Source organism: Mirounga leonina, unplaced genomic scaffold (genome assembly GCF_011800145.1).
Source record: "Mirounga leonina isolate KUSES-001 unplaced genomic scaffold, KU_Mleo_1.0 Mir_54, whole genome shotgun sequence".
NCBI classification, from domain to species: domain Eukaryota; kingdom Metazoa; phylum Chordata; class Mammalia; order Carnivora; family Phocidae; genus Mirounga; species Mirounga leonina.
In genome coordinates, this window is record NW_023270812.1 from 10,656,599 (window position 1) to 10,683,656 (window position 27,058).

At 54.8% G+C, this 27,058-nt stretch overlaps 1 protein-coding gene across 2 annotated transcripts in view; it reads left to right on the forward strand.

The window, feature by feature from the left end:
* LOC118001769 (kinesin-like protein KIF25) overlaps positions 1–26,178 on the forward strand; it is a 37,085-nt gene extending 10,907 nt beyond the window's left edge. The window contains exons 7-15 of one of the 2 annotated variants that reach the window (XM_034991908.1): positions 7,399–7,466; positions 14,325–14,399; positions 16,731–16,880; positions 20,351–20,527; positions 21,665–21,816; positions 23,000–23,143; positions 23,496–23,651; positions 24,463–24,613; positions 24,753–26,178. In XM_034991908.1, the coding sequence (XP_034847799.1) occupies positions 7,399–7,466; positions 14,325–14,399; positions 16,731–16,880; positions 20,351–20,527; positions 21,665–21,816; positions 23,000–23,143; positions 23,496–23,651; positions 24,463–24,613; positions 24,753–24,762 (1,083 nt within the window). In that variant the 3' untranslated portion in view covers positions 24,763–26,178. Of the gene's footprint in view, positions 1–847; positions 3,273–7,398; positions 7,467–14,324; positions 14,400–16,730; positions 16,881–20,350; positions 20,528–21,664; positions 21,817–22,999; positions 23,144–23,495; positions 23,652–24,462; positions 24,614–24,752 lie in introns of those variants that run through there. The other variant, XR_004676835.1, reaches the window with a different exon arrangement.
* Positions 26,179–27,058: the final 880 nt, after the last annotated feature.

Below are 27,058 nucleotides of genomic sequence, written 5' to 3' on the forward strand. Positions count from 1 at the left end.
AGTTGTGGTGGTTAAGTTCTGACCTTTTCTACCCTTCGCGTGGTCTCCAGGCGCCCTGGGGGACCTTCAGGAGTTATTTTTCATTAGGAACACGTCTCCTGAGCCGGGGGCCTGGCCCCCGTGTGCTGAGGACCTGCTGTGCCCCTGTCCCGTGTTACTGCTGCTCTTTGCCCTACAGCCATCCTTGTGACTGTCCCCTCTGGTCCCTGTCCGGGTCCCACTGAAGTTTCAAATTCAGAAGTTGGAGGGTTTTGTGTTTTTTTCCATCTTACCCATCAAGATAAGATAATACTGCTTTTCACTGGGTGATTTTGGTTTTTGTTTAAAGAAATCGGTGGGTTCCAAGATGTTTTCTAGCCTAATGGAGCCGTTAGTTCGGGAACGTGGTGTCGCTGACTGCAGATGGGGCCGCGTGGTCGGTGCCGTGGCCTGAGGCAAGCTCTTATTTCCAGAGTGGGAAGAGGCTGCGAGTTTGTGTTGGATTTCCTTGCAGCCTGCCGTCGAATTCAACACTGAATAGTTTTGGATTCGACCTGTAAATAGAATCCGTGTCAGACGGAACAGCCGCCTGGCCTCTCTCCTGGCCCTCGCTGGCTCGTGGGACTGGGGTCTGCAAGAGCAGGTCGCTGGCTCTGTCTCCTCGTCTGCAGTTCTCCCTTACTCTTCACTCTTACTAAACTGGTCAGTCCGACCATCAGGGACTTGAGTTTCTGAAGGCAGCTGAACAAAGCCTATGGGTCAAAGGATTCTTATGCAAATACCTGCAGCTGAGGTCAAAACTATTTTTGAGAGGTGCTTACAAAGACTGCTGTTTTTAATGATCGAAGTTCTGTACGGTCCTTAACAGATGCCTTGTCCTTTCCGTGGGGTTTACCTGGTCCTCGCAGGGTGGCTGGCACCCTCTGCTGCAGCTTCTGGAGGAAGCGGAGACGTGCGGACTCGCCGCAGGAACTCTGGCGTCTGCCCCCCGGGAACGCCCCAGCTCTGCTGAGATGAGGTGAAAAGCAGCTCTCCCGTTTGCGTCCCTGCTCCAGACAGCCCTGAGTCTCAGAACCGATATTCGGGATGGCTCGCATGATCTCCAACCAGAACGTCCAAAACCGAGCTCTTGGTTTCCCCTTTGGACGGACTCGTCTTCCTGTCTCCCTGTCTTTGCAGGTGGTAACTCCGTCCACTCGGTTTCTAATGCCCGAAATGGAGTCACCATCGACTCTCACCCTATCAGCGCTCAGCAGATCCTGGTTCTGCAGGAATCCCCTCCCTGGGTCTCACTTACTCCATTCCCATCGTCTTTGCACTCAGGGCCGCGCTCCCCTCCCTGGAGCTTCTTCTTTGATGAACGACGAATTTGATCTGAAGTTTAGAACTGTGGGCCCCTGAGGTGCCGCTGGGCCTGACTCCGCTGCCAACACGTTATACAGATGGTAGGAAATGGGACTTTGAAAGGAAAATGAGCCCCCAGGGTCACATGAATTGTAGCAGAGTCAGAATTAGCTAGTAGGTTCTGTATTAGTTGTAAAGACCGCTGCGCCTGCTTCTCACCAAAGACCCCAAAGAACCACGGAGCCTCTGGGCGTCGTGGTCCCGGAGGCCTGGGCAGGGTCCGCCGACGGGCGAGGGGAAGCTGGATGCCCCCGCCAGGCGCTCACGCGTGATGTCCTGTCCCCTCTCCGCCATGTGGAAACTTGCCAGCCCCTCGCCTCGACGTGCCCACATGCCCGTGTGCCTGTGTGAGGGGCCGCCCTCCCGGACCGTGTTCCTGATCTCGGAGGGGAATGCATGGCCAGAATGCCTGCAAGTGTAGGGACATTCAGCCCAGCCCGATCGGTCACCAGCACGCTGTGAATGGGGAAGGAAGCAGCAGCTACTTAATAATATTTATTAGCAACACACAAACATAATAAATATATTCCTCCCGCTGTTTTTGAGGAAAAGTAATGCCAACAGGACATGAACACCCTCCTTTGTGTCCTCATCGAGGTCGCAGTAAAACAGCATAACCTACTACCGCTCTGTAAGCCACGGTAACTGACACAGAAGTTGGCTGCTTCCCGTCTGTGAGCACAGCGTGCGGGGTCCTTGGAACTCCCCTTCTCGGTTACCGGCGTCTCTACCCTTAAGTCATCATAATGTATGACACATCGTTTGGCACTTGGCGTTGGGTACACGACCTGTGGTCTTTGACTCCTGGACGAGACACCAGTGAGCAGGGGGTAGATTTGGGTGGGTGGGGAACAGGTGTTGTGTTCTGGGGATGAGGGGGCAGCCGTGGGTGGAAGGGGGGCTGGGCGGCACCCCGCAGACCAGCTGTAGGGGACAGGCCCTGAGGGATCAGCATTGGCTGGTGTTCCCAGGGATAAGAACCGGGGAAGGAAATAGGGATGCTTAGGGGCGAATTTGCAAACAAAAGGGGCATCTTTGAACTTGTCAGAGGCAGAAAGGTGGGGCGCCCACCTGCAGGCTGACAGTCTCTCGGAGCTGAGCTCAGCGTGCACGAAGAAACAGCCGGATTTGAGCTCAGTCTGTCGCCCATGGGAATGTAGAGCCCAGACGAGAGAGTGGGTTTTCCTGAAGACTTTCATGAGATGCATCAAACACTCCTACAAACCAAGACAAACAATCCACTGGGAACACGCTGAGGCTGTGAGCAGATGGTCCGAGAACACCAGCTCGGCCCTTCTGTCTCTGCACCTCTTTCTAGCCCTGCCCCCTCTGCCGTGCTTACAGGTCCTGGTCCCCATGTCAGCCTCTGTGGCCCGGAGGGAGGCCCCCAGGCCTCAGGGCACTTGGAATGCAGCTTGGGCACTCCCCATAGTGTGACCTCTCTGTAGTCAGGTGCTCCCTGAATGACCACATGGGAGCAAGATGACAGATGAGACACAGATGTGACCATCTGGCCTTCCTGTTCTTACCAGGAAGATGTGGGTGACCTTGTACCAGCCACCAAATTTCCCTGGCGTCCTTTCCTCATCTGTGTACCTTGCTGGAATCACCTGGTTTCTTTTTCTTTTTTTTATAGTTTAGAGCACCTCCCCTTGGCTTTTGGGCCACTGGTGCCCGAGGACCTGGGGAGTTTCTCATCATCTGCATCTCCTTGGTGCAGCTCATCGTGTTCCTTTGTCCTCTGCATGTCCTGTGGAGAGGCAGGAGGACCCAGAGGCTTGGCCAGACCCAGGTTCCATCCCTGAGGCAGGAAGGGCATGAGTTCTTTATTGGGAGGTGCTTCTCTGTGAAGTGAGCAATGGTAAAGCTCATTCATGTCACCAGGTTGCAAAATGGTGTTAATCTAGCTCTGTCATTCCTTCTTCCTTTACTCTTGGAAACTTTTAAAGAGATACTTCCCCCATGTCCTTGCTGTTACCCAGAGGGACAGTCCATGGGGGTGCTCTGCCCTTTCCCCTTTACTTATTAGCTTTGAAATAATGAAGGGTTCCCTGGCTTCCTGCCCAGGTGACCAGTGAAGGTTTGGGTAAGTGTCATGATGATGGGTTTAGTCCCCTGCATCACTGTCTGCAGCCCAGAGGCCAGGCTCCAGAGTCAGGGAGACCCTGGGACCTTCGGTCCTCATGCTCCGTCTACGTGTCCTCACTCCCCCATATTTTGCAGTTCAGAGGGAAACCTGCCACTTTATAGTAAATGTCCATGGGATTTGTTTTGTTATCTGGTTGTGCTGTTTTTTTTTTTTTTAATGCAGGACTTAGGGTGATTCAGAATCCATGCCTGCTTGTTTATTTTACTAGCATACAAACCTCTATGAATCTATCACCAGTGTGGGAACTGGACATAGCAATGACCCCCCCACCTTAGCTCCCCATCTGAGGCCATCACTACATCAAATCTCATTTGAGCTGTCTTGCATTAAACAGATACTCTAACTATAGATGCTAATAAAACCTATAAATTATACAATATTTATACTTACAATACTTATAAATTAGGTATAAAAATTTACCTAAATTATACTTACAAATAAAACTGTATACACTATAGATGGTTATATGTATATAAATTTTCCTATCTATATTTGCTCCTAAAAAGTCATTGGTGAGTTTTGGTTGTATTTCAGGGGACTGGGTTTTTCAACTCAACATGATTTTTTTTTTTTATAGACAGGTTCTGTGTTTTTTTTAAAAAATATTTATTTATTTGAGAGAGAGAGAAAGAGACAGAGAGAGCACAAGCAGAGGGAGTGGCAGGCTCCCCACTGAGCAGGGAGCCCAACGCGAGACTCAATCCCAGGGCTCCAGGATCATGACCTGAGCTGAAGGCAGACGCTTCACCCACTGAGCCACCCAGGCGCCCCAGACTCAACATGAATTTGCTGAGATTTATCCGTCTCGATGAAGGTAGTGACCCAGAGGCAACTAGTAAAGACCTATTGACCACAGCGATGACCATCTTTAACTGTTTTAGCTCTTTGGGCCATGGAACCCAAACATCTCCTCCTGGGAGAGGATTGTTGCCTTATGCTTGCAAAGCTCATGGCCCATCCAGCAGGTTTCTCGGAATAAGGAGGTGATACTCCCTGAAGATGGTGTTGAGTGCCCGCCTCCCGAGAAGAGAGAACTCAGATATTTGTGGTGGAATCACAGTGCGTCTGACCCTGGCCTCCACTCTCCCCAGCGGAGGTGAGCAAGCTCCCTGTGGTCAGCGTGGAGAAGGCCAAGGACCAGGAAGGAACACCGAAGGGCAGGGCCTTCCATTCTGAATGCCCTTCACTTAGCTCCTCCTGGTCTGAGCATGCGGCAGTTGGATTAAAATTGACTTTTAGTTTCAAAGTGTGAATGGCTGAGTTGATGGCAAAGAATTGTACGCCCTGGATGCTTTTGAAAGCTGTCTGAGGGGATTGGATACAGATACGGAAGCAGCTCAGTGTCGGGAGAATGACTTTGTCCATTACCGGCTCTGAGCTGGGCACCTGCCACATGGCGCCCCATGGAGCCTTGGGATTCCACGAGCAAGTGTGTCTGCGCCACAGGGGAGCCCCGAGGGTCTGCCTCCACCACTTAACACATCCGGGCCATTCCCCTTCGGAAGGGAAGGGTGTCGTAGGGCAAGAGCTTGAAATTTTGGATGAAAGGATATTATCTTAAAAGGTCGAGGGCATGGATCTTACTTGTGAGGAGAAGGGATGTTTAGCAGTATGAACGAGGAGGTATTTGTTTGGATAGGCAAGAAAGAACACTTAAGCTGTGTTTGGGAAAATGAAACTTTGCTCTTGGAATCATTTCAGATGTTTAAGATCTAGTGATCACACTGTAGGACGACATTCTAAATAGCTATGGGGAGCTTTTGGACTCAGGCTTGTTTTTATGGCTTTTTATGTTCCTTATATGGCGTCCCTTGAGCTTTTGGGTGAGACGTTGTGAATCTTAGCATTTTTCATTTGTTTTTCTTTATGGTTAAAACTTCAGCGTTGGAAAACATCAGTAAAACACTTTGGGGTGTGTGTTCATCCTGAGGCCCTGTGGTTACGTCTTGGCATAATATTAAAGGAATGCCACCACGATCAGGCACAGAAAAAGGAAAATATGCCTCTGGGAGGGAGCGAGGGACCGAGGCTGGTGGTCAGATTCTGGGGCTGGGAGCCAGGAATCTGGGCTCTGCTCTGAAAACCGTGTCCGTGCCTTTGTCCTGGGGGGTGTCTGAGAGCTCGTCCTTCCATCTTCTTTCAGGGTTTGGGAGTGGGATGCATGGAGGATGTTACCACTGTTACATAATGTCGCTGTTACCGTGTGGGGATAGACAGCCCCTGAAACCGCTCTGGCACACAGCCGGTGCTCAGTAGATGCTCAGCGAGAATGAACTCTCCATTAGCGGCTCCCCTGCGAATGAAACCTCCTTCTTGAAAGCTGGGCTGGGACGCGGCCGCACGCAAGTCTCCGTGTATTGACCAGATTAGGCGTCTCGGCAGTTGCGACGCGAAGGAGGCCGCGGTCAGAGGCCCCAGCTCCTTGCTGGCGAGGCCACCTGGACTGGGCTCCAGCCCATGGGCTCTGCTGAACTCTCCGTTACGGGAACACGCGGCCTCCTCCCCGGCCAGGTGCGACTGACGGCTGGAAGTCAGGACCTGAGTGACCCCCACGGGCGCCCCCGCTGCAGCCTGGCGCTCCGCGCTGCCCGCTCCGCACACGCTCCTCGTTGTTACACTCTCCTCATCCCCTTCCTGTGCCGTTTACATTTCGGGAAGGTTTCTGAGGCAGTGACACGAAGAGTGAACTGGAAGGACACCAGGCTGGGGACAGAGAGGCCGAGGCGGCAGTGGCGGCGGGTGTCGGCAAGGGGAGAGGGACGCGAGACGCCTGACTGAAGGTGCTGGTGACGTGTCTCACAACCTGACTTCCCCGGATGCCCGCCGGTGGTTAAAGCATCTCACCCTCGATTGTGAAGACAGCCAAGGCTCAGCTCTCTGGCGAGATCAGTAAGTAAGCCAGAAGGCTTTGCAGAGTCCACAGGGCACGGCCCCGACCGAGTGGTTGGCAGAAAGGAGGTGACCACCAACCGCGTGAGGAACAGCCAGCTACCAGGTCCCACAGCTTGTGCGTTCAACGCCTCAACAGGCCGCTTTTGGGACATGCGTTTCTGTTTGCAGGTGGATCTCTCTGTCTCTGTTTCTCTGTTTCTCAAAGCTCCAGTAAGAAGATGGGAACCACATCCTCCAACAGCTGTCATGGAAAAATCAAACGTCTACGGGTTATTCACTGCTGCAATTGTTGGTTTGTTTTTTTACTTCTTTCTATACGCCTGTCTTTTCATGAATTTGCATTTCGTTTTAGAATTGGAACCCCTTCAAAGTATTTATTTTTTCTTTGCCTAAGGACAAGTGACCTAGAGCTGCGTTTCTTGCTAAAGACAGCTTTCCCTTCTCTCCACACACGATGGCACTGAAGATGGTTTAGCTAGAGCAAAAGTGATGTGTTTGAAACAAAGAAAACTTTTAGCGCCTGCAGTTATAATTAAATCATAGCATGTCTGAGGTGGGACTTCTTGAGTCCCGGGCGGGTGAGTCTTACACCTGCCTTGAGCTGTCAGGTGCCCCGAGAGTCGGCGTCCTGGGCGGCTGTGCTTCTTAGAGAAGGAGCCCACTGTGCAATCCTCCGCAGAGGCGGCTTTCTTCTGCCATCTGCGCCTGGCCCACCATTCCGCTGGAGGGGAAGGAAGGGTCACAGTCTTTGAGGACCGTATGGTCTCTGTCTTGTTACTCAATCGTGCAGTCGAGTAAAATGCATCCGTAGACAATCTGTAACCCAGGGTTGGCTGTAGTCCACTAAAACTCCGTTTACGAAAACAAGCGACAGGCTGGATTGGCCCAAGGGCGGTGGTTCGCCAGCCTCTGTCCAGTGTTATCAGCATGGCCCCGGCTGAGTCCTGACGCCTTGTTTCCTCTTTTTTTATTAGGAAACCATCCTGGTGAAATGTGATCGGCCTGCTCACCCTTTGATTAATAAGACGTATAATTTCGAGAGGTAAGTGCTTTGATGCCTAAAGCGACGTTACACAAACACGAATTTCACGTTAGCATTTGGCTCACGAGATTCACAACACGTCCTGCCGTTTGCACTAATTGCCCAGAAGCAAAGACCGTTTTGCGGAGCGAGCGAGTCTTTCCAGCCAGTGGTGCTGGAGCCGTGGGGCGACCCCTGCAGACGGGAAGTGACCCTTGATGTGTGTACCACACCTTTTGCAAAAAGTAAGTGAAATGGAATCTAGACCTAGATATGAAGCATAAAACCGTAGAACACAGGAGCTTGAGAAACGCCACTAAAAGCGTGATCTCTACACGAAAAAGATCTGCCGGACTCGACCACAATGAAACCGTTCGCTCCGTGTGCGACCTTGTTAGGGGGACGAGCCGGCAAGCCCCACGCCACAGAAACCTCGGGAAATCAGAGCTCCCCGAGCACGTGTACCCAGCAAACAGAACAAACCAGCCGCCTCAGCAGGCGGGCAGAGTGTCGGGACAGAGGCTCCCCCAGAGCCAGATGCTGACGATGAGTTTCCCGGGAAGGTCAGCTGAGAGCCCGGAGAGCCACCCGCCCCCCGCCCCCCGCGTCAGGATGGCCAACCCATCAGACTGACCGGACCAAGTGCTGGTGGCCTGACATGAAACACATGCTGAGCCTACGACCCAGACATTCCGGAAGAGACCAGTCCAGGGGGGAGGAGAGCGGGTGAGAGTCTGTCCGGAGCCAGGAGGCTGGGGAGGGATTGTCACCCGAGAGGCCGCATGAGGGAGTCTCCAGGGAGAGCTGTTCTCCGGGGTGGCGTATGCTGTGCGTCTGTCGAGACCCACAGACCTGTCGCCTCAAAAAGTGAAGTCTTCTCAACGTAGATTTTAAAAATACAACCAATTTTTCAAAGAGACTTTAGGAGACCGAAGAACCGGTTGTGATGTGTGGATCCTGATCAGTCAATAAACTCCTACGCTGTGTTTTACGAGACGGTGACGTGGCCGTGCGCGTTTCTGGTACGGAGCACTGCCGCGGGTCGTCATGGTAACGGGGTCCGTCAGGACCGGACGTACCAGTCTTGCGTGTGATGCCGGAGACTCAGGGTCAGTGACGCCAACACCAGTGGGGCCCCAGGGAGAGAGAAGCAGACCCCTAAGTTTGGTCAGAGATCCCACCTGGTCGGCGACAGACAGAACCAGAATCCAGTGGTCATGAGCAGAGGCTCTGGAGCCTGTGTATTTGATCCTGCAAAGTAGAAGTTAACCAGTTTGTCTGTCTTCCCCCAAGAGGACGGGAGGACCTTGGAAGGCTCAGGCTTGCACCTCGCAGCCACCTGGTCAGACGCAGAGACCCCCGGGCCATGGGCTCCCCACTGGGCTCAGGGCCCTGGAGCTCCATCACTCCCCCCCGACGTGCTGACCACGTCCGTGAGGCCTGGGATGTGGAAGAGGACACGGAGGGGAAGTGTCGCCCCTGGGCCGGCTCTGTGACTGCTGGTGACCCTGCCCGGGAGGGCCGTGCCCTTCACCGCTGGCTGCCACCCCCTCCACATCCTCTCTGGGGACACGCGCTCCCGGGGCCCTGGTGCCGGCGAGGCCACAGGAGGACTCCGGCTGCCAGCCGTCCCGCCACCCCACTGTGCCAGACGTGGGGTCCCAGGCTTCTCGGCCCCGGAGGGACCCCAGTGGACCAGGAGGGGCAGGCCCATCCACGCAGGGTTCTGGCCCAGGAGGGAAGTCAGACGTGCAGATGCCCACCCTTCAGACCTTCCTGTCACTGCTCTGCTGGCATGAGGGCGCAGGGTCTCGGTCAGACACACCGGCCGGCCGCCTACACACCAGGATCTGTGCCCCGGCATCTTGTCTGTGTCCCTGAAGCACGTGGTCCCGGGGGATGGTCTGTGAGGCACACTCTGGAGTCTTTGCCTTGAACGATCTCATCTGGGCCGAGAGGCTCAGCATGGTGCTTCCCTCCGCACGTGGGAGCTTTTCCGCCACTGTCCCCCAGCTTCCACTGCTGCTGGCCCGGAGCTTGGCGGTCCTTTTGTCGGATGAACACGTCCAGACCTTGTGTGAAGAGACTTTACCCGGAGGGCTGGTCGGCCAGGGAAGGGATTCCCAGCTTAGGGCCAGAGCTGTCGCCTGGCGCGCCTCTGGCCTCAAGGGCTGCCAGCCCCCCAGGTCAGGAGAAGGGCTTCCATTTACAGGAGCGGAGTGGGGGGCTGCCTCGGGGGGGCACTGGTCTTGCCCTGAGGCCAGCCAGTTCTCGGTGGGGGGAGGGCTGGAAGGAGACCCCCAGACTCTGATGCGGTCTTTATGGGACCGCTCCACCTGGGGATTTCCCCACCCCAGGGCCACTATCCATATCCACGTGACCTGCAGGTTTGTGGTTGTGGCTCCTCCTGGAGGGCCCCTCCACCCCATCTGGAGCCCACAGCACCCTCTCTACCATCTCTGTTTATCAGGACCTGCCCTTCAGGCCTCACCCCTGCAGAGGGCCCGGGCCCCCTGTCCCTGTGTGTCGCCCCTCCGGAGGGGCGGGCCCAGCCTGGAGCCCTCCTCCTTGGCTCAGTCTGCCCCCCAGCAGGACAGTGCCAGGTTCTCCGCGGTCCGGCGGCCTCTCCGCGTGCTGCTGGAACGTTCCCCTCCCTCCGTCCATCCAGGCTGTGTTCTGTATGGCGTTTCTGGTTACGTGTCTTCAGTGTTTGGTGATGTGGAGGGGGGAGGTGGCCACACCTCCCGAGCCCACCCTGCCACGAGGCAGGCCTTTAATCCACCTCACGTTTATGTGGCCCCTCAGATTGTTCCAAGCCTGTTTGTGCAAATCAAGTCCCTTGACCTTCTCAGGAACACCTGGGCAGGTGCCACAGGTGAGGAAACCAAGGCCCAGCTGGTCACACACCTTTCTGGAGTCAAGTCTGGCCAGCTACCACCTGCAGGAACCGAGAAGGGCTGGCAAGGGCGCTGGGGTGGGGACGCGTCGGCCGGCCGTCACCGGGACCTTGTTTTGGGGAGTAGGGAGGAGGGGTGCCCACACCTCACTCAGAAGCCGGGATTTTGGGATGCTTGGCAGCAGTGGTCACAACATGCTGGGGTTTGGACAGACGGGGAAGATCTCGATTGTGCCGTTTGAACAAAAGAAGAAATGAAGGAATGTGCACAAGTCACTCTATATCTAGGTTAAGAAGCAGGAATTTAAATTTAAATCTCCATGGGAATTTGTTCCTGGGAGATACTGTTGTGGTGCTCAGGACTATCTCCCTTCATAAACAGTAGGGCATGCGGGGCTTATGAAACCAGGCCACTGCCTATTTTATAACAGCTTTTTATGGAACTAATAAATGTCACAATATTTTATTTCAGTTCTGAAAGAAAATCTCAACAGTTTCAGTACTTAACCCCTTTTTAAAAATAAATGTGTGTCAAAAGAAAATACGTTCCTTACTATTCAGGAAAAATATGAATGGGCCCAGAGTCAGAGGACAGTTGCTGCCTTCTAAGAGGAATAAAAATATGTTATTATTTGTTAAAATGGCAAACTAAAAGTAACAGCCATTGACCCAAAATGCCGTAAGAAGAATACTAAGTAATTTTATTGTCTCAAGTCTAATTTATGTATCGGGTAGACGAAGGTGGCTGTGTTCTCTCCTTACGTGCATTTAGGCCATCGTGGACCCGAGGTGTGTTCGTGTGAGTCCCCTGTGGTCGCGAGTTCGAGGCTTCCCCAGCCTCCCACTACATGCAGGCAGAGGGCTATAGGTGAGCTGAAGGCGTCCGAACCCAGTCCTGACAACTCAGTTAACCAGGATACAAAATGGTCAAAGGCAGAGAGAAAGAAGAGGGTCAGGGACCCCTAGATGCCTCCAGTGGGGCTGGGCGTGGATTGGAGCCGGTGGGGGGGGTGCTAGCTCTGCGGAATGAACGCCCTCCACGTGGCCTGGCCTTCCCCCTGCACCTGCAGCTTTTCGCCAGGACACGCTAGCACCTGGGGCTGCAGCCGCCGTGGCCGAAATGTCACCTGCGCCTGGCTTCTCTCGCGCGGGGGCTGGATGTCTTGTCAGGTGGCTGAGGGCCATGCACGGTCCTTCTCTGTGAGCGCTCAAGTCTCTAGACACTTTTCTCCAAAGAGAGAGAAAGGATTTCTAATATAAAGAGAAACATTAGGAGCATATTTCTACAATAGAAGGAAATGTTAAAGTTTAATACAGAGAGGATTGGCCTTTTTCTTCTCTATTTTTAGGGTATTAATCTTTTATCTGTGATTTAAGTTGCAACTATTTTTCGAGTTTGTATTCTTTTCTGAAATCTCTTAGCCATGCAAAAGCTTTCTCCCCTTTAACTTAAGTATAGTTACAAAGGTCACCAGGTTAGAGAAAAATATACCCAGGTGTTCTAGTAATTGTGTGCTTTATTTTTGACATTAAACTTGTGATCCATTTGGGATGTATCCTAGAATAATTAATGTCTAAGGAATGGATCCAATTTCACCTTTTTCCATGTACCTCCCCAGTTATAGGGACATCACTTAGGGAAACAATCTTTCCCTGCTAATCTGAGACGTCTCCTTTATCCTACAAGTGCCAGGCACAGTTGGGTCTAGTTCTGCGTTTGTCTTGGACACCCTCGGGTGCTAGCAGGTACAAGCGGGTGCGGGCTGCACAGCCCTCCCCCACCCCCATCTTATGGAACCAGTTGCTTCATTGTGTCCAACTGCTGACCTCCTGAGTGATGACTCAATACAACGTTACCAAGTGTGGGTGGCAGGACCTTTGACCTTGGCTTCATGTTGGTGGAAAAGACCTGAGTGTTTAAGTAAGACGCTCATCACCAAGCCTAAACTATTTACTATTTAGGAAAAGTTTGCCGACCCCTGCAGTAGATTAGAAATTTAGAAGACATTCGGCCAGCAGCCACAGGAATGCCGTGTTTGAATCATGAGTTTTAAAAACTGACAGGAAAAGTAAGCTTACCAGAGAACTGGAGAAATGTCAGAGAACACGGACTGACTTTGGGGGATGATATTGAGGAATTACCATTAATTTTTTTAAATGTGGTAATGGTAGCATCATGATGTTTTCTGGAAGTCTTCATCCTTTTCAGATACATACTGAAACATTTTCGAGGTCAGCTTCTCCAGGCTCCAAATGGAGGGCTGCGGGCTTGCGCCAAGTCACAGGCCGTGGGAATTCAGTGAGAAGTTAAAAAAAAAAGATTCAAGGGGCCCCTGGGTGGCTCAGTCTATTAAGTGTCTGACTCTTGGTTTCGGCTCAGGTCATGATCTCAGGGTCGTGGGATTGAGCCCCACATTCAGTGGACATTCTGCTGAGTGCAGAGCCTGCCTGGGATTCTCTCTCTCTCTCCCTCTGCTCCTGCCCACACCCCTGCTCTCTCCCAAATAATAAATAAATCTTCAAAAAAAAAAAAAAAGATTCAAGGCGCCTGGGTGGCTTAGTTGGTTAAGCATCCGACTCTTGGTTTTGGCTCAGGTCATGATCTCAGGGTTGTGAGATCATTATAGCCCTGTTTCCGCCTGTGGCGCCCCAGCACCTAAAGCACATTGTGGGCGCCCGAAAGGCACAGGATGTGACAGGTCAGGTCCCTGTGGGAACCCCATGCTTCCCTGCTGCACACACAGCCTTGCACTAGGCTCCACACTCAGCAGGGAGTCTGCTGGAGATTCTTTCTCTCCCTCTACCCCCCATTCCCCTGCGTGTTCTCTCTCTCTCTCACAAGTAAATACATAAATAAAAATTAAAAAAAAAAAAAAAGATTCAAGAGCTCAGCATCACACTACTTGCCCCAAATGCCCTCCTGATCATGCATAATAAGCAACATTTTAATTTTTTTTTAAAGATTTTATTTATTTATTTGACAGAGAGATAGACAGAAGAGCACAAGCAGAGGGAGTGGCAGAGGGAGAGGGAGAAGCAGGCTCTGCACCGAGCAGGGAGCCCGATGCGGGGCTCGATCCCAGGACCCTGAGATCATGACCTGAGCTGAAGGCAGACGCTTAACCATCTGAGCCACCAAGGCACCCCATAATAAGCAACATTTTATACATTTAAAAATACTCCTGCTTCTGGAAATACTATGGATCAATTGGACATTATGACACATTCTGAAAATGAAAGAAGAGAAACATTTGGTACCAGCTAAATAAAAGCCTGTATTTCAGGCATCTAAGCTTAAATGCAAAGCACATTGGATTCAATACAACTGACCAGTAGTGCTTATTTCATATCTTTGGTAGTCTGGCACAAATTCTGCTCTTCAGCTGCATTCTAATCTTGTTTCAAATTGTGCAGTGAGCTGCGTTTCTTAGAAGTTCCTTCCTACTTAGCTGTATTTGTGCGTGCTTATAAACACAGAACCACATCGGATCCCCCCTTCCATAGTAGACATTCCAGTCCCATGACGCATATGGACATTCTGCTGAACTAACCTGGGGCCTAGGAAAACAATGCTTTGGAGAGCTTGAAAATAAAAATTAAATACTGCATATCCGATGTTGCCCAGAGTATGATTTTTATGTTATTCTTGTTGGACCCACTTAAGTGGAGCTAATTTAGTCCCAGGATAATTACATGGTATCCTTTCTTTTCTTCTTGCTGGCTTGCTTTTTCTTTCTGCTTTGCAAGCATTCATAATTGTGTTTTTATAACAGAGGAGACATTTCTTCAGTCTTCCTTAGCCTCTGTTAGCCTGAAAGGTAATGGAATCGATCCCCAATTGTTACAAAGATGGATCTTGACTGTGTTGGGGGCTTAGATGGGAAGTGGATAAGGCTCTCGTTATTAGCAGGGTTTCATATTTGGTTACTAATGTAAATCTCTTGTTCTTCCAATAATGCGTCATTTTTCCCTTTGCCTCTCAGAGTTTATGGCCCAGCAGAATCTCAGCAAGTGGTATTTGGGGATGTGTGCCCGCTGCTTACATCTCTCTTAGATGGGTGAGTTAAAATATCTTCAAGGCCAGGGATCACAGTTATGAGTAACTGTAAGTAGATCTCATTCATGCTACACGATGAATGTGTGACGTTACAGTCTGAATATGATGGCAGAGCAAACCCGTAGCCCCGTGTCGATTAGTGTCCATGGGGGGCGGGGGAGTAGGTCTGTGTGCCAGGAAGAGGGCCACCCAGGACTTGAGGAACGGCTGTCATGGACACCTACTCCCTGGTTCTAGTGACACGTGAAGGCTGTGAGCAGTTGTCCTTGTGCTCTCTGGGACTTTTTCTGCATTTTAGAATTTTCAGAAAGTCTGTGGAGCGTGTTAACACTGGACTGAGGAACTTGTGATCCCTTTGGGATGGAGCCTCTGGCCCCGGACCCGTGACCACCGATTCCCAAGGTCACATCTTCTGAGTAAAGATCGCGTCTTTAGCAACAAATGGAACCAGATTCATGTGACTGAGACACAATATGCCAAGGCTTCCTACTTCGGGGTGCTGGGAAGGACCCCAGTTTGGTGGAGGAGTCTGCGTTCAGTGTCCTGAAGAAGCCATATTCGTGTTTGCCCAGCAAAGCTCCTGCACAGCCCAAGTCCACAAACTAGAGGCTGTCGTCATAGCCCTGTTCCCGCCCGTGGCGCCCCAGCACCTAAAGCACATTGTGGGCGCCCGAAAGGTGCAGGATGTGACAGGTCCGGTTCTCGTGGGATCCCCATGCCTCCTGCTGCAGACACCTGCAGGGCCGAGCCTCCCACAATGATGCAGTTTCTCCTTGCACCCTTCTTCTGGAATGCTGGGGCTTTTAGACCCACCCAAAAAAAGTTCTTCCATGGAAAATGATAGGAGGGCTCTTGTTCTTTTTTTAAGTAGGCCTCTTTTAAGTAAGCAGATTCCAGAAATAAAAAAGGCATAGTGGTTAAATGGTCTTTGCCAGAGTTGCCTTTCCGTTTTAAATGTGAAACAGATGGCATTATTTTGAGTCCTGAGCTGCTTTCTTCAAGAGGCTTCTTTCCTCTCTGCATTCCTCAAGGGCTCGTAAGGTCCCCGTAAGAGCTGGTGACCCGCTGAGACCAAGGTATTCCCGCCGGAGAAGTGCACCATCATCTCCTCAGGGAAGGTCTGAGATACAGAATGCAGTGAGGTTTTTGTTGTAAAGACCTTGAGACTTTTCAATTCCGGAAGACAAACAATGTAGTGTGGTAACTCTGAGGTGCTGGGTTGGTCTTTGCCCTAATACGCTTCCTGCTGGACTAGAACAGTCGGTCCTGGAGGGAGGCGTGCCGGTCAGCCGGAGCGCTCCTCACAGTCCTGGCATCCTTCACAGCCTCACTGGTGTGACTTGCTGGGAGTGCCTCAGGCTAAATAGCCCGTCTGCTTAAAGGTCGATCCATGAAATCAGAGTCTTGAGGTGGGGCCTGCGTGGGGACGGTCTCGTCCCCTCCGTGATGCAAAGGGGGGTTCAGGCCTTAGCATTCAGCCCCCTGTAGGTCTGGATCACCCGCACTTTCATGGCCAAGATTATACATTTATATCATTTATATATTTGTATCATAAATCTATACCCTATCATATAAATTTATATCCATTTTCAAATGTTCTTTCGATGTTCCGATCTTCCCATTGACATCTTGGGCTGAAGAAACAGCTGGAAGGAAATGCAGGGAGCCAGCAACCATCCCTGTCCTCTGTGACGTGACCCCGAGCTGTGGGGAGCAGGGGGCAGTGCCTGTCACGGAGACCGTGTTGGTGTGTTCTGGCTGACTGCGGAGGTGGAGTCCCCGCGTCCCCTGGAATGCCGAAGTCTCAGAATATGTAACAAATGGTAGCCGTGCTCGCCATCCTATATGTGATGGGGAAATATTTGTAGAAAACCACAGGGAAGTGTCACATGCATTAGGGGAAGCCCCAGTTTAGCAAGATGAGCTTGCTTTGGGCGGCCCCAGCTCTGCACTGACGGAGTGGATGGGGCGGACGAGGGGTCTTGCTCAGGGTGGGACCCCCCCGGGGACCTTGAGCGCAGGGTGCCAGCAGCGGGTGCCCAGAGGAAATGTCGAATCACTGAGGAGCAGCAGGTGCCGACAAGGAGCGTGTTAAGCGCGTGTAAAGGGGAGTGTGGTTCAGCCCAATGCTGTGTAATCAAACAACAGCAGGGACTCTGCAAAAACACAGCTCCAGTCCCATGAAAGCCTGCTTTGTAAGGGATGGAGTAACAGAGGAATGCAGAGCGACACGTATCAAAGTTTCCATCCGAGGGAACGTTGTTCTTAGAACCCAGTTATGGCAGGAGACCTCTGTGTGGGTTGCAGTGCTGACATTTGTGTTGGGTTTCAGGTACAACGTCTGCGTTCTGGCTTATGGACAGACAGGATGTGGCAAGAGCTACACCATGTTGGGTCCACATTCTAAGGAGGCACGCATCCCCCCATGGGGCCCGCACAGTGACCTCGGAATCATGCCCAGGGCTGCTGGAGAGCTCTTCAGGTACCTGGGGGCAGTGGGCAGAGGCCCAGAGCAGCAGGGAGTATGGGAGGCCAGCAGCACCGGGAAGGGGCGTGGCGGACGGCTCCTGTTTGCGGAGACCACACCTGACGCTCCTGTCAGAACCCACTACGGTCCAACGTTTAAATACTCTGGGCCTCCGCACCACAAACACTAGAAATTCTTATGGCACATTCATGTTGAAATTCTGTCGTTAAGACAAAACTTTTTTTTTTTAAGGGTTGCTTTTTTCTTTTTTTAAGATTTTATTATTTGTTTTGGGGGGAGGGGCAGAGGGGGAGAGAGAACCTCAAGCAGATTCCCAGCTGAGCATAGAGCCTGACTCAAGGCTTGATCCCACGACCCTGAGATCATGACCTGAGCCGAAATCAGGAGTTGGACTCTTAAGCAACTGAGCCCCCCTGGGGCCCCAAATCGAAACTTTTTGAAAGAGATCCCTAGCTGGACAATTTCCCTGTTCAGGAGAGGATGGAGCATGGAGGTTTTCTGTCCTAGAATGGGACGGGGACAGCGGGAGACCCCCGTTGTCTTTTCCTTGCCTCCTGGCCCTGGAAAGAGCCGACACATCTGGTTTTCTTCTTCGGAGTTACAGCGAGCTGGGCATGTTGAAGATGCTTCTGTTCTGGGAAAACATCCCTGGAAGAGACCCACTGCATTTTCATGATTTTACCAATACAATTACTCCTGGAAAAAATTAGTAACAAGTTGTCCTTGGCAGCCCAAGTTGCCAGGGGATCCTGGAATAAAGCCATGACATTCCATCCTCTAGGCCTGGACACAGACTGTCCCGGCCTCCAGGGGCCTCCAGCAGGTCTCCGGGGGAGCCGGGGGCCTTCCGTGCTGCCCACCCCCTGGATTCGGTTTCTCGCTCTGTGTCTCCTTGCTGAGCCTTTCCGCGTCTTAAAATCGCAGCCAGACAAGGACATAAGCACTCCCACACAGCCTAATGTTTTAGAGCCTCTTCAAACCAATATTCCTTAAGTATTAGTACACATAGAAAATGCATTTATTAAGTTTACTTGTACTAACTACTTCTGAAGAGGACCTGTCAGGGCAGGTGAGGCTGGGCTGTGTAACAGCCATTCTGGAAATCTCAGTGGCCACGAGGCCAGTGTGGGGTGCCACGCGGGGCCGCCACTCCCAAGTGTGTGCTTGTGGGTTGCCGGAGGTGGGGGAGGTGGTCTGGGGCGTGTGGCCAGCCTGCAGACTTCTCCTGGGAGGAACACGTCAACCCTGCCTCGTTGCCTCAGCCCAAGAAGGCGCGTGGCCGCGGGCCGCCTCGGGGGTCCCTGGGGTGGGGCTGCGGATCTCAGGTCCCAGAGCTCTCCCTCTGGGGACATGGCACTGCATCGGGTGTTTGCTCTGGTTCCAGAATCTCAAGGGGCTGGGACCGCAGTGTGAGTCCCAGATGTGCTCTGCACTGCTGGTGCTGGTGGGAGAGCCGTGTGCCCCCTCCGGGGAGACCTCATCGGACCACGCAGCAGCCACATTGGCCGGAAGCTAAGCAGCGGCCACGTGAGACCACGGCAGAGCTGCAGCAGCTCTGGGCTTTCCTGGGGGTCACGTGGAAGGAGGGGTCCCGGAGAGACCAGGGGTCAGGAGAAGAGCTTGCAGGGTCTGCCGCGCAGAAGGGCCTGGGGGCCGCTGCCGTTCCAGGCTCTGGGGCCCTGGCGGGAGCCTGCCGACCACCCTTCCAGCGCCCTGTGCTCATTGGCACCCTTGGCGTCGTGAAGGTGCCTGGCTCCTTCCAGCCCAGTGACACCACAGCCTTATCAGCAGACGTGAGGAGCTTTCTACCTGCCAGGCTGAACGAACAAGGAGTCCAGAGAATGCGCGTGATAATTTCCAGCCCTCGAAAAGCCCAGAACGAACACAGAGAGGATCCAGGAGGATGCGCAGGACCAGGGGTGGCCCTCCCACCCGCCCTGCTTCAGGGCTCCCCCCTTTGTAACCTCACGGGGAGCCCACATGTATTTTTGTGTAAAACTCACTACAGCAGGCGTCCTGCCTACTAAACACTCGGCTTCTTCACGGCAAAGACCGAAGACCACGTTTCAACACCGTTCGCAGAGTCTAGCAAACTACTGAACACCAGAGAGACAAACGAACCAATGCATGGAGCAGATCAAGTACTTAAGTAAATGGGAGGAAATCTTCAAATCAGCTCCCTGGTATTATGTAGATAAGAAATTTCGAATCCGGGTTTTGTGACGCCCAGAGACACGGCCGTTCACACGAGGGGATGGAGCCACACGCCGAGGTCAGGTTTACGTGAGCGTGTTCTCGAGAGCGGAGGGAGGGACGCCCAGCCCCCAGCTCAGCTGACCTAGCTCTTCGCTCTTCCCAGTTACTCTTCTTAGAGTCTTTCTTCTCTGCAGACCCCAGCGTGGAGGACGATCCAAATCTGAACTCTGTGCCGAAAATTATTTTCACTGGAGAATTTATTTTTTTCTTTCATCTTAGTCTTTCTCGTTTCCTTGACTGTATCACCAGAAGACATTAATTGCTCATTTTATCTTGGCTCTCCGTAGCTCCTCGGTAAACTCCATCTATCCATGCTTGCGTAAGACACACCAGGCTGCGTGTTTTCTCGGCAGACACCCTCCTCCCACGCTGGACTTCCAGCCCCGGATCCAGAATTTCTTTGTGGACAAGAAAGCACCGTACTCAGACTCAGACTGGTCTCACTGAGCACGTGTCAGATGAGCAACGATCCCCAGAAGGCAGGGGCGGCCTCCGTGGGCTGTGGGAGTTTTGTGGAAAGGCGCTAGCAGGGGTGTGGGCAGGAGGAGCTGGGCTGGTGGTCACTCTTGCCCTGACTAGGGTTATGGGGTTTTTCTCTAAGCGGGTCGTATCTGTATTTTTAAACCTTTCCATGGTCAGCACATAGCACCTTACAAGATGAAACAGAAGAAGACGTGCAGTGGTTTCTAAGAGGCTGGGTACGTTGTCAGGAGGTCCTGGCAGGGCTTGGCTGGCGGTCTGGGCACGAGCCGGGCTGCGGCAGGAGCCGGCACCCAGTCCTCCCTGGAACGGAGCAAACCCCAGCCCCGGGAAGGTGCTGAGCCCTCCTGTCCTGGCAGCCGGCTTTGGGCTTCTGTGTGGTGATGAGACTCGGCCGAGGGGCTTTCTGCATGGAGGCTGCATGCTCTCCCTGCACCCTCCCCTCGTGGGCCTGGGATCCTAAGGGTCCCTACCGATGGCTGAAATCATTGATTCAGATACGGCTCAGATAAAGCAGCTGTTCCCAAGACAGGTGCTTACCCTGCGGTTCGAAGAGAATTCGCTTTCTTCCCGCTGGTGGTAAGACGCTGCCCGGTACTCGCGGGCTGGGGGTCTCGCTGCGTGTCCCGGACGGCAGCCTGTCCTGTGAGAGTGGGTCCCCTACAGCTTTCTTCACGGGGCTGCCCCAGTTCCCGTGGTGGCTGATCCCTCGTGTCCCCACCCCCCAGGCTTATTTCAGAAAACCCATCAAAGAGCCTGAAGGTCGACGTGTCCATAGTGGAAGTGTATAATAACGACATTCTTGACCTTCTGGCCAAAGAGCGCCGCACGGAGGTGTCTGGGCCCAAGCGTGACGCGCCGACAAGCAAGGCAGCAAAGCGGGAGGTCTCTCCGCCAACCCGGCAGTGAGTGTTCAGCCGTGGCCCGGCTTCTCTGAGCGGCCGGCAGCCTCACCGGGACCCCATTATCGCTGAAAGGGTTCACGGTGTTGTTGCACTTAGGGTGTGTCGTGCATTTTTCAGTTTGCTTTAGAAATTATCTTTTTAAAATCGCAGTTGAAACAGACACGTTAATTAACCTTTTAAAATATCTTGATGACAAATGTGTGACAGGTCCCATCCTCATATTCCAGATGAGGGAGCGAGCTTGGAGAAGTGGACTTCCCCACGGTCCCGCCATTAAGTATAAACGTCCTCATTTCCGCTTGTACATGTCAATATTTGATAGAATACAGTAATCATTCATCTTGTAAATAGGGAAGGCTCCTCATATTTTAAAAAATATTTTATTTATTTATTTGACAGAGACAGTGAGAGAGGGAACACAAGCAGGGGGAGTGGGAGAGGGAGAAGCAGGCTTCCCGCGGAGCAGGGAGCCCGATGCGGGGCTCGATCCCAGGACCCCGGGATCATGACCTGAGCCGAAGGCAGACGCTTAACGACTGAGCCACCCAGGCGCCTGAAGTCTCCTCATATTGATTAAAGACACTCCTCAAAGTTGCCTGTTCCCTGAGTCCACATCTGGGTATCCAGTTTGCTCGCGGGGGGCGGGGGAAGGCTGTCTCCCCTTGTTTGATGAGGGTTAGGGTAGCGAGCCTGTCCTGGGATCTCAGAGTCAGTAAGGGAAGGGTCTGCAGCTGTTTCTAGCATCTGAAAAAAACCTGCAGGATGGTACAGTGAACCATAAGTTTGCACAAGGTAACCAGAACTCTCAGCTTTTGACTAATAAGACTCAGAACAACATAGGTCCCGCTGATGGGAATTTCTGATTAGCTGTCATCTCTCACTAACTAAAATAGGGAAATGGACTTTTATTGGAGTCCACGGGGTGTCCTGAAACAGTTGATTATTCCAGAGTAAAGCAGTTCATGACACGTCAGTCAGGCCTCAGAAAGGAAGGCGTTTGATTTGCTGTTTTATTTTGTCTGACGTGTGCTTCAGTCCGCTTTCCTACAACAGGTCCCCTTGGTCTGGGTGAGAGGGTGGGGGGCGTCCCTTGCCGCCACCCCAGGCGCGCTCCCCATCACTCGGGCTCTCTGCCAGGCCCGTCCACAGTGCGGAGGACTTCATCGCGCTCGCCGCCGGAAGCCTGCAGCTCAGGGCGCAGCTCGCCACCCAAGTGCACGCCCGTTCTTCTAGATCCCACCTGATAATAACGGCCACTCTCACCGCAGCCTCCCCCTGCGACAGCCCCGGTAAGTGGCCGTGTGCACCTGGGCAGGGGCATGGAAGAGAAGTTGCACGGAGCCCGAGGGTGGGAATTGCAAACACTCCTTTGGAGGGTCTGGAACCCAGCCTGAGAAGAGAGGGGATCAGGGTGAGGGACAGAGGAAAGGCTTTGTTAAATAGGATATAACACGAGGAGAATGGGCGTATTTGTATCTGGGAATACGATGCCCGAGTCGTGAGTGTGATTTGGGTTTAGAAAGTCACAAACCAGTATATACAATGGTGCCAGTTATGTAAGAAAAGTAAGGCATGGGTTGCAAGGGTCTGGACGTCCCAGTCGGTGAAGACTGGGCCAGCACACAGGGTCGTCTGTAGGACTTGCGAAGCCCAAGGCCCCCAGGCTGGGATGGACTGGCCGAGGACCCAAATTTCTGTAGGCTCCCAGTGCCAGAGTCCACGGGCAGAGGATGGCTGGTCCAAGGCCTACTTCACTTGCGGTTACACAGATGCCTGGTCGCGGGGGGGGATGGGGGGTGATACGCCCCTGATCTGTGGCTGCCGAGGTGGTCCAGGCAAGGGAGGACGGGGGTTGGGGGGTCAGTGCAGAGATTCCTGACTGCCCTGAGCCCCAGACTCAGCCTGATGAGTCCCAGGACCGGGCGCACCTGCAGGGAGGGCGGGGCCGTGGGTGGGCAGGTGCTGTCCAGGGAGCCCACAGCCACTAGCCACATGGGAGAAGGCCGTGGAGACCAGAGTGGATTTTATGTAGTTCTTTCTTTTTTTGTAAATTATGTGTATGTTTTATGCTTTCCACAGTAAATATATTATTTAGGTTTAAAAAAAATCCCTTTAGGAAGTCTGTTTAGGAATAATGCTCGATGAAATGGACACACACGGCAAATTGAAGACCAGTTTTGTCAGGATTTCTGTGGGGGCCTAGGAAACAAGGGTGGAGTTTACCTCTGTCAGGGCCCATCGGGTATTAATCTGTGTCATTACCAAGTATTTCTGGGAACATCATTTGGTGCTCATGAGACTACGTGGGCACTGGCCTCCCTCTCCCTGTTTTACCCAGAGAAGCCCCTCCCCATGGCCAGCCCCCCACCCCGGAGTGTGGTCCTTCGGGATGAGGGCCCACTCTTCGGCGCTGCGGGAAGCTGAGGGAGGCTTTGTGGACGTCACTCCCGGGTACATGTCACCCCCTTGCAGCTGACCGGCAGTCACCTGGACCACCGCTCGAGGGGCGGCCAGCCTGGGGCAGAGTGTCGCCCGGGTCCCCGGGGGCCCAGCGACCCGCGGAACAGGTGCATGCCAAGCTGCAGCTCGTGGACCTGGCGGGCAGCGAGTGTGTGGGTGAGCGCAGAGCCTCTGTCCGGGGCGAGCGGGGATGTGGGGCGTCCTGAGCATGGCCCCCGTCTGCAGTGAGCTCACAGCTGCTCCTCCCAGTGGGCAGCTGTCTTTCCATGGCTGCCAGACGTGCTCGTCCCAGAGCGATGCCCCCCCCACGGCTCTGCAGCGGCCAGCCCATTCCCAGTCGAGGCCATGCAGGAGGTCAGAGGAGGACGCCGATGGGACTGAGGGGCTCCCCACTCAGTGCTCCCTTCCTGAGAAGCGACAGTTTTGCTTTCCCTCGTTCATTTCTTGGTGTTGCCAGAGAATTCGTTGCCCGTGCTAACCACATGGCTGGGTCTTCGTGCTTTCCCAGGTGTGTCTGGAGTGACAGGATCGGCCCTGAGGGAGACTTCGTTCATAAACCGGAGCCTAGCGGCCCTCGCGGACGTCCTGGGGGCCCTGTCGGAGCGCAGAGGCCACATCCCATACCGCAACAGCCAGCTCACCCACTTTCTCCAGGACGTTCTTGGTAACGTAAGGGCCCCCCAGAGGCCCCAGACCACAGGACCCCCGGGGGGTGGCATGGCACACTCCCTCCCCTGGGGGGCTCGCTCCTCCTGGCCGTACCTCCTTGGGGGACTTCCTGGGCCCCCAGGTCGCTGTTGTTCCCTCCCAGAGTATTTTCAGCGCTATTCTCCGTGTTGCTGTGCACTGGGTTGCTTGGTTTGCACGTGCCTGGCCAGCCCTCCAAGTAGGTCCTCGGCTCCTCGCAGGGCCGCCTCCGCATCCTGTGTCCCAGCCTGTCGGGCGCGTGGTGGGCTGCAGCTCACCCTGAGGATAGCTGGGGTAGAATGAATGTTCTAGGCTTTCTATGCGTCTCATCCTGGCGTCTCCTCTCTCTCACTGCAGATGGGCTTTCTCCACAGGAAGAGGCAGGGCTGCATCCAGGGTTCATGTTTTGGCTTCTCCCTCTAGGAGGGCCCCTGATGCGTGAGGCTGGGCGCGGGGCAGCGGGGCCCCCGGGAGACACACACAGCCCTTGCCGTGGCCTCCCAGTGTCTGCGTGGTTCGCCTCCCCGTCCTTCCGTCCTTCCCTCTCCCTTGTCCCTGGGTTTGCTTTTCCTCCCAGGCCGCTCAGCACCCCCTGTTGTCCAACAGGCTGGGGAGCCCTGGGTGCTCTGGCTGGGGGACCCCGCCATCACATGCCCTCACCAGGAGCGACCCACGCCCAGGCCCGCGCCCCCGAAGCCGGCGTCCGACTCCACGTGGGCTCCGCAGTAGCTTAGCCATGCCGGGTTTCTCTTGGGCTCTTTCACCTGCCGTTCCTTCTTATTTTAAAGGAGGTGACGCAAAGCTCCTGGTGATTCTGTGCGTGTCCCCCTGCCGGACGCACGTGGCAGAAACGCTGCGGTGCCTGGGGTTTGGGGCCCGGGTGAGGCAAGTGCAGCGAGGCCAAGCTGGAGGGGGCAGTGTAGCCCCCCGGAAACCCAGGTGAAGCAGGAGCCGTGGGCGGGTTGCCCGTTAATGGGCTTTGTGCCCTTATGACGAGTTTCCTGTCATTCCTTGACAATGTATGTGCCCTAACACAAGCTCTTTGACTTTGGACTTCATAAGCCTGTTGTTTTCCAAGGAACCAGTGACACGCTGACCCGTCATCAGGGAGCAGGAGACGCCCAGCAAGAAGCGGGGGGGACGGGGACATGGCGGCCGAGCAGGAGCTGTGCTGTCTGCCGACCAGCAGGGAAGGTGCGCAGACCAGACGATCCGGGGTCGGAGTGCAGTTCCAGAACCACAGCCCCGGGCTCTCGTGCCGGCCGCCTGACCCGGACACTTTCCTCAGCCCGTAAAGCCCCGTTCCCTCGTCTGTAAGACGCCGGGTGTGCTCAAACACGCCACCAAGAGCAGATGTTTCATGTTATTGCTCCTCCTCGTAATGACCCATCGTCCCAAGCCGACGTCCCAGCGCTGGCCATGACGCGTGACACGTGGCGGGCCACAGGCTCTCAGCGTGGGGGCCGTGCGTGGGATCCAGGGGCCCCGGGAACTCGGATGCGGCGCGAGCTCCCGCCCCGACCGGGGGCCGCGCGCGGATGCGGTGTGCGTGTCTCGGTGTCAGCCCGGCAGCGCGGACTCCTTGGGTGGAAGCCGCTCCGAGCCGCGCCCACGGGCGTGCGGGCCTCACAGACCAACAGGACGCGTGGCCATGCCCTCACCACACGTGCGGCCCTGGAAGTGAGGCTCAGACGCAGGTCCCCGTTGATGCTTCCGGAGCACGAGTGGCTTAAGTGTGAGGAAAACCCGTTCAGACCTCAGCCTGTTTTATGTAAGAGTGAGCAAAATGTGTTTTCTAGCGATTAGCACGAACCCAGCAGGCCTGCTCCGTGCGTGTGTCTGCGGGGACGGTGTGCGTGGCCCTGAGGGAGGCATGAGGACCCACGCCTGCCTCAGTCCCCCCGGGGTGCATCCAGGGCCTCGCTCCTCACCGGCCTTCCCGTTCCTTCCCGCACCGCCCGGGACCCAGTTCCTGCCAGACTCCGGGACACGGGGTGCGAGGCTGGGCCCGCTGCAGGTCACGGGGCGGGGCGTCCCCTGCGGGAGAAGGACGCCACAGAGGGCGGGGCGGGGCCGGGTCATGTAGACGATGGGGAGGGTGACAGATTGATCGGCTGCTAGAGGACAGACCACGGTGAGCGCGCCTGGGCGTGTGCGCGCCCCATGAGCGGGACGGAGACCGCAGCACGTGGACACAGTGTTCCAGTCCTGACACAAACGTTGTCAGCGGCACGGCTGCCGGGGACACGATTTCCCAAAAAGCTGAAAACTCAGCAAAGTTACAGACAGATCCGTTTTAGAGGCTCTGACACGGAGAGACTCCCCACCGCGGAGTCGGGTGACGGGGACAGAACCCACCCCTGTCCGCGAGGGCGGCCCCAGACCGGGTGTGCGCCCGGGAGCCCCTCCACACCAGCCTGTGCGGGACGCGTTGCTGCCATCCCAAGGCAGGTAGGGGACCGCCAGGGCCGGCTGGAGAGTGACCACGCGGGTCCTCGGCCACTCATTGGGGCGCGGCCCACTGCCCGCCGAGAACAGTCTTTCTTTCTTGCACGCGCTGTGAGTGGCCACCTCTGCACCATCCATGCCCCCTGCAGCCCAGCGTCCTGAGCCCGCCGCCCCGGACGCCCCCTCAGGACGGTCCTGCGAGACGGTCACGGGCCTCTGGCAGCTGAGGCAGTTACGGCCGACAGGGCAGGGACAGGGCATTTGGGGCAGGCGGAAAGCATGCACACAGGATGCGTGCTCAGGGCCCCTGTCTGCATGTGGCCATGGCCGTGGCCGTGTGAGCCCCCAGGCCTCGGGGTGGCCGAGCGCCAGCCTCAGAGCCGCCGCTCCGCGTTGGCGTGATGACCGTGCAAGCCTCGCCTCCGACTGGGCGTGTTTGGCAGAGGCGGAGAACACTTCATCGTGGGGGAAGTGGGAACTGGGCTCGGCCTCGCGGCCCCTGTCACCATCGGGACGCCAGAGCGCGTCCCAGGGCTTCAGGGCCTCACGGATTCCCGGACCTCCCCTGCCGCCCGCGCACAGCCTGCCTCTGTCTCCGCCGCCCCCGGGGCCTGTGTCTCCCAGAGGTGGGGGCCCGCGTGTGGAGGAGGGGGGGCACGTGGAGCCTGTGGCCTTTGGCCCCATCGCTGGCACGCAGAGAAGCCCTGCCGCACGTGCCCTGACAACACGGGGCGCTCTGGGAAGGTGCCTCCCAGCCCTGCCCCTCCCGTCACCGGCCGAGCGGCCCACCTGTGCCCCCCACATCCTCCTGCCCCCCGGCTCCCTTCTCCTGGCTGCCCCTGCCCTGGGACAGAGCGGCCCGACCTTCCTCAGACACAGTTCAAGCCACTGTGCCGAGGATGCGCTGTCGCGCGCTCCTGGGTCCGCGTGCACAGG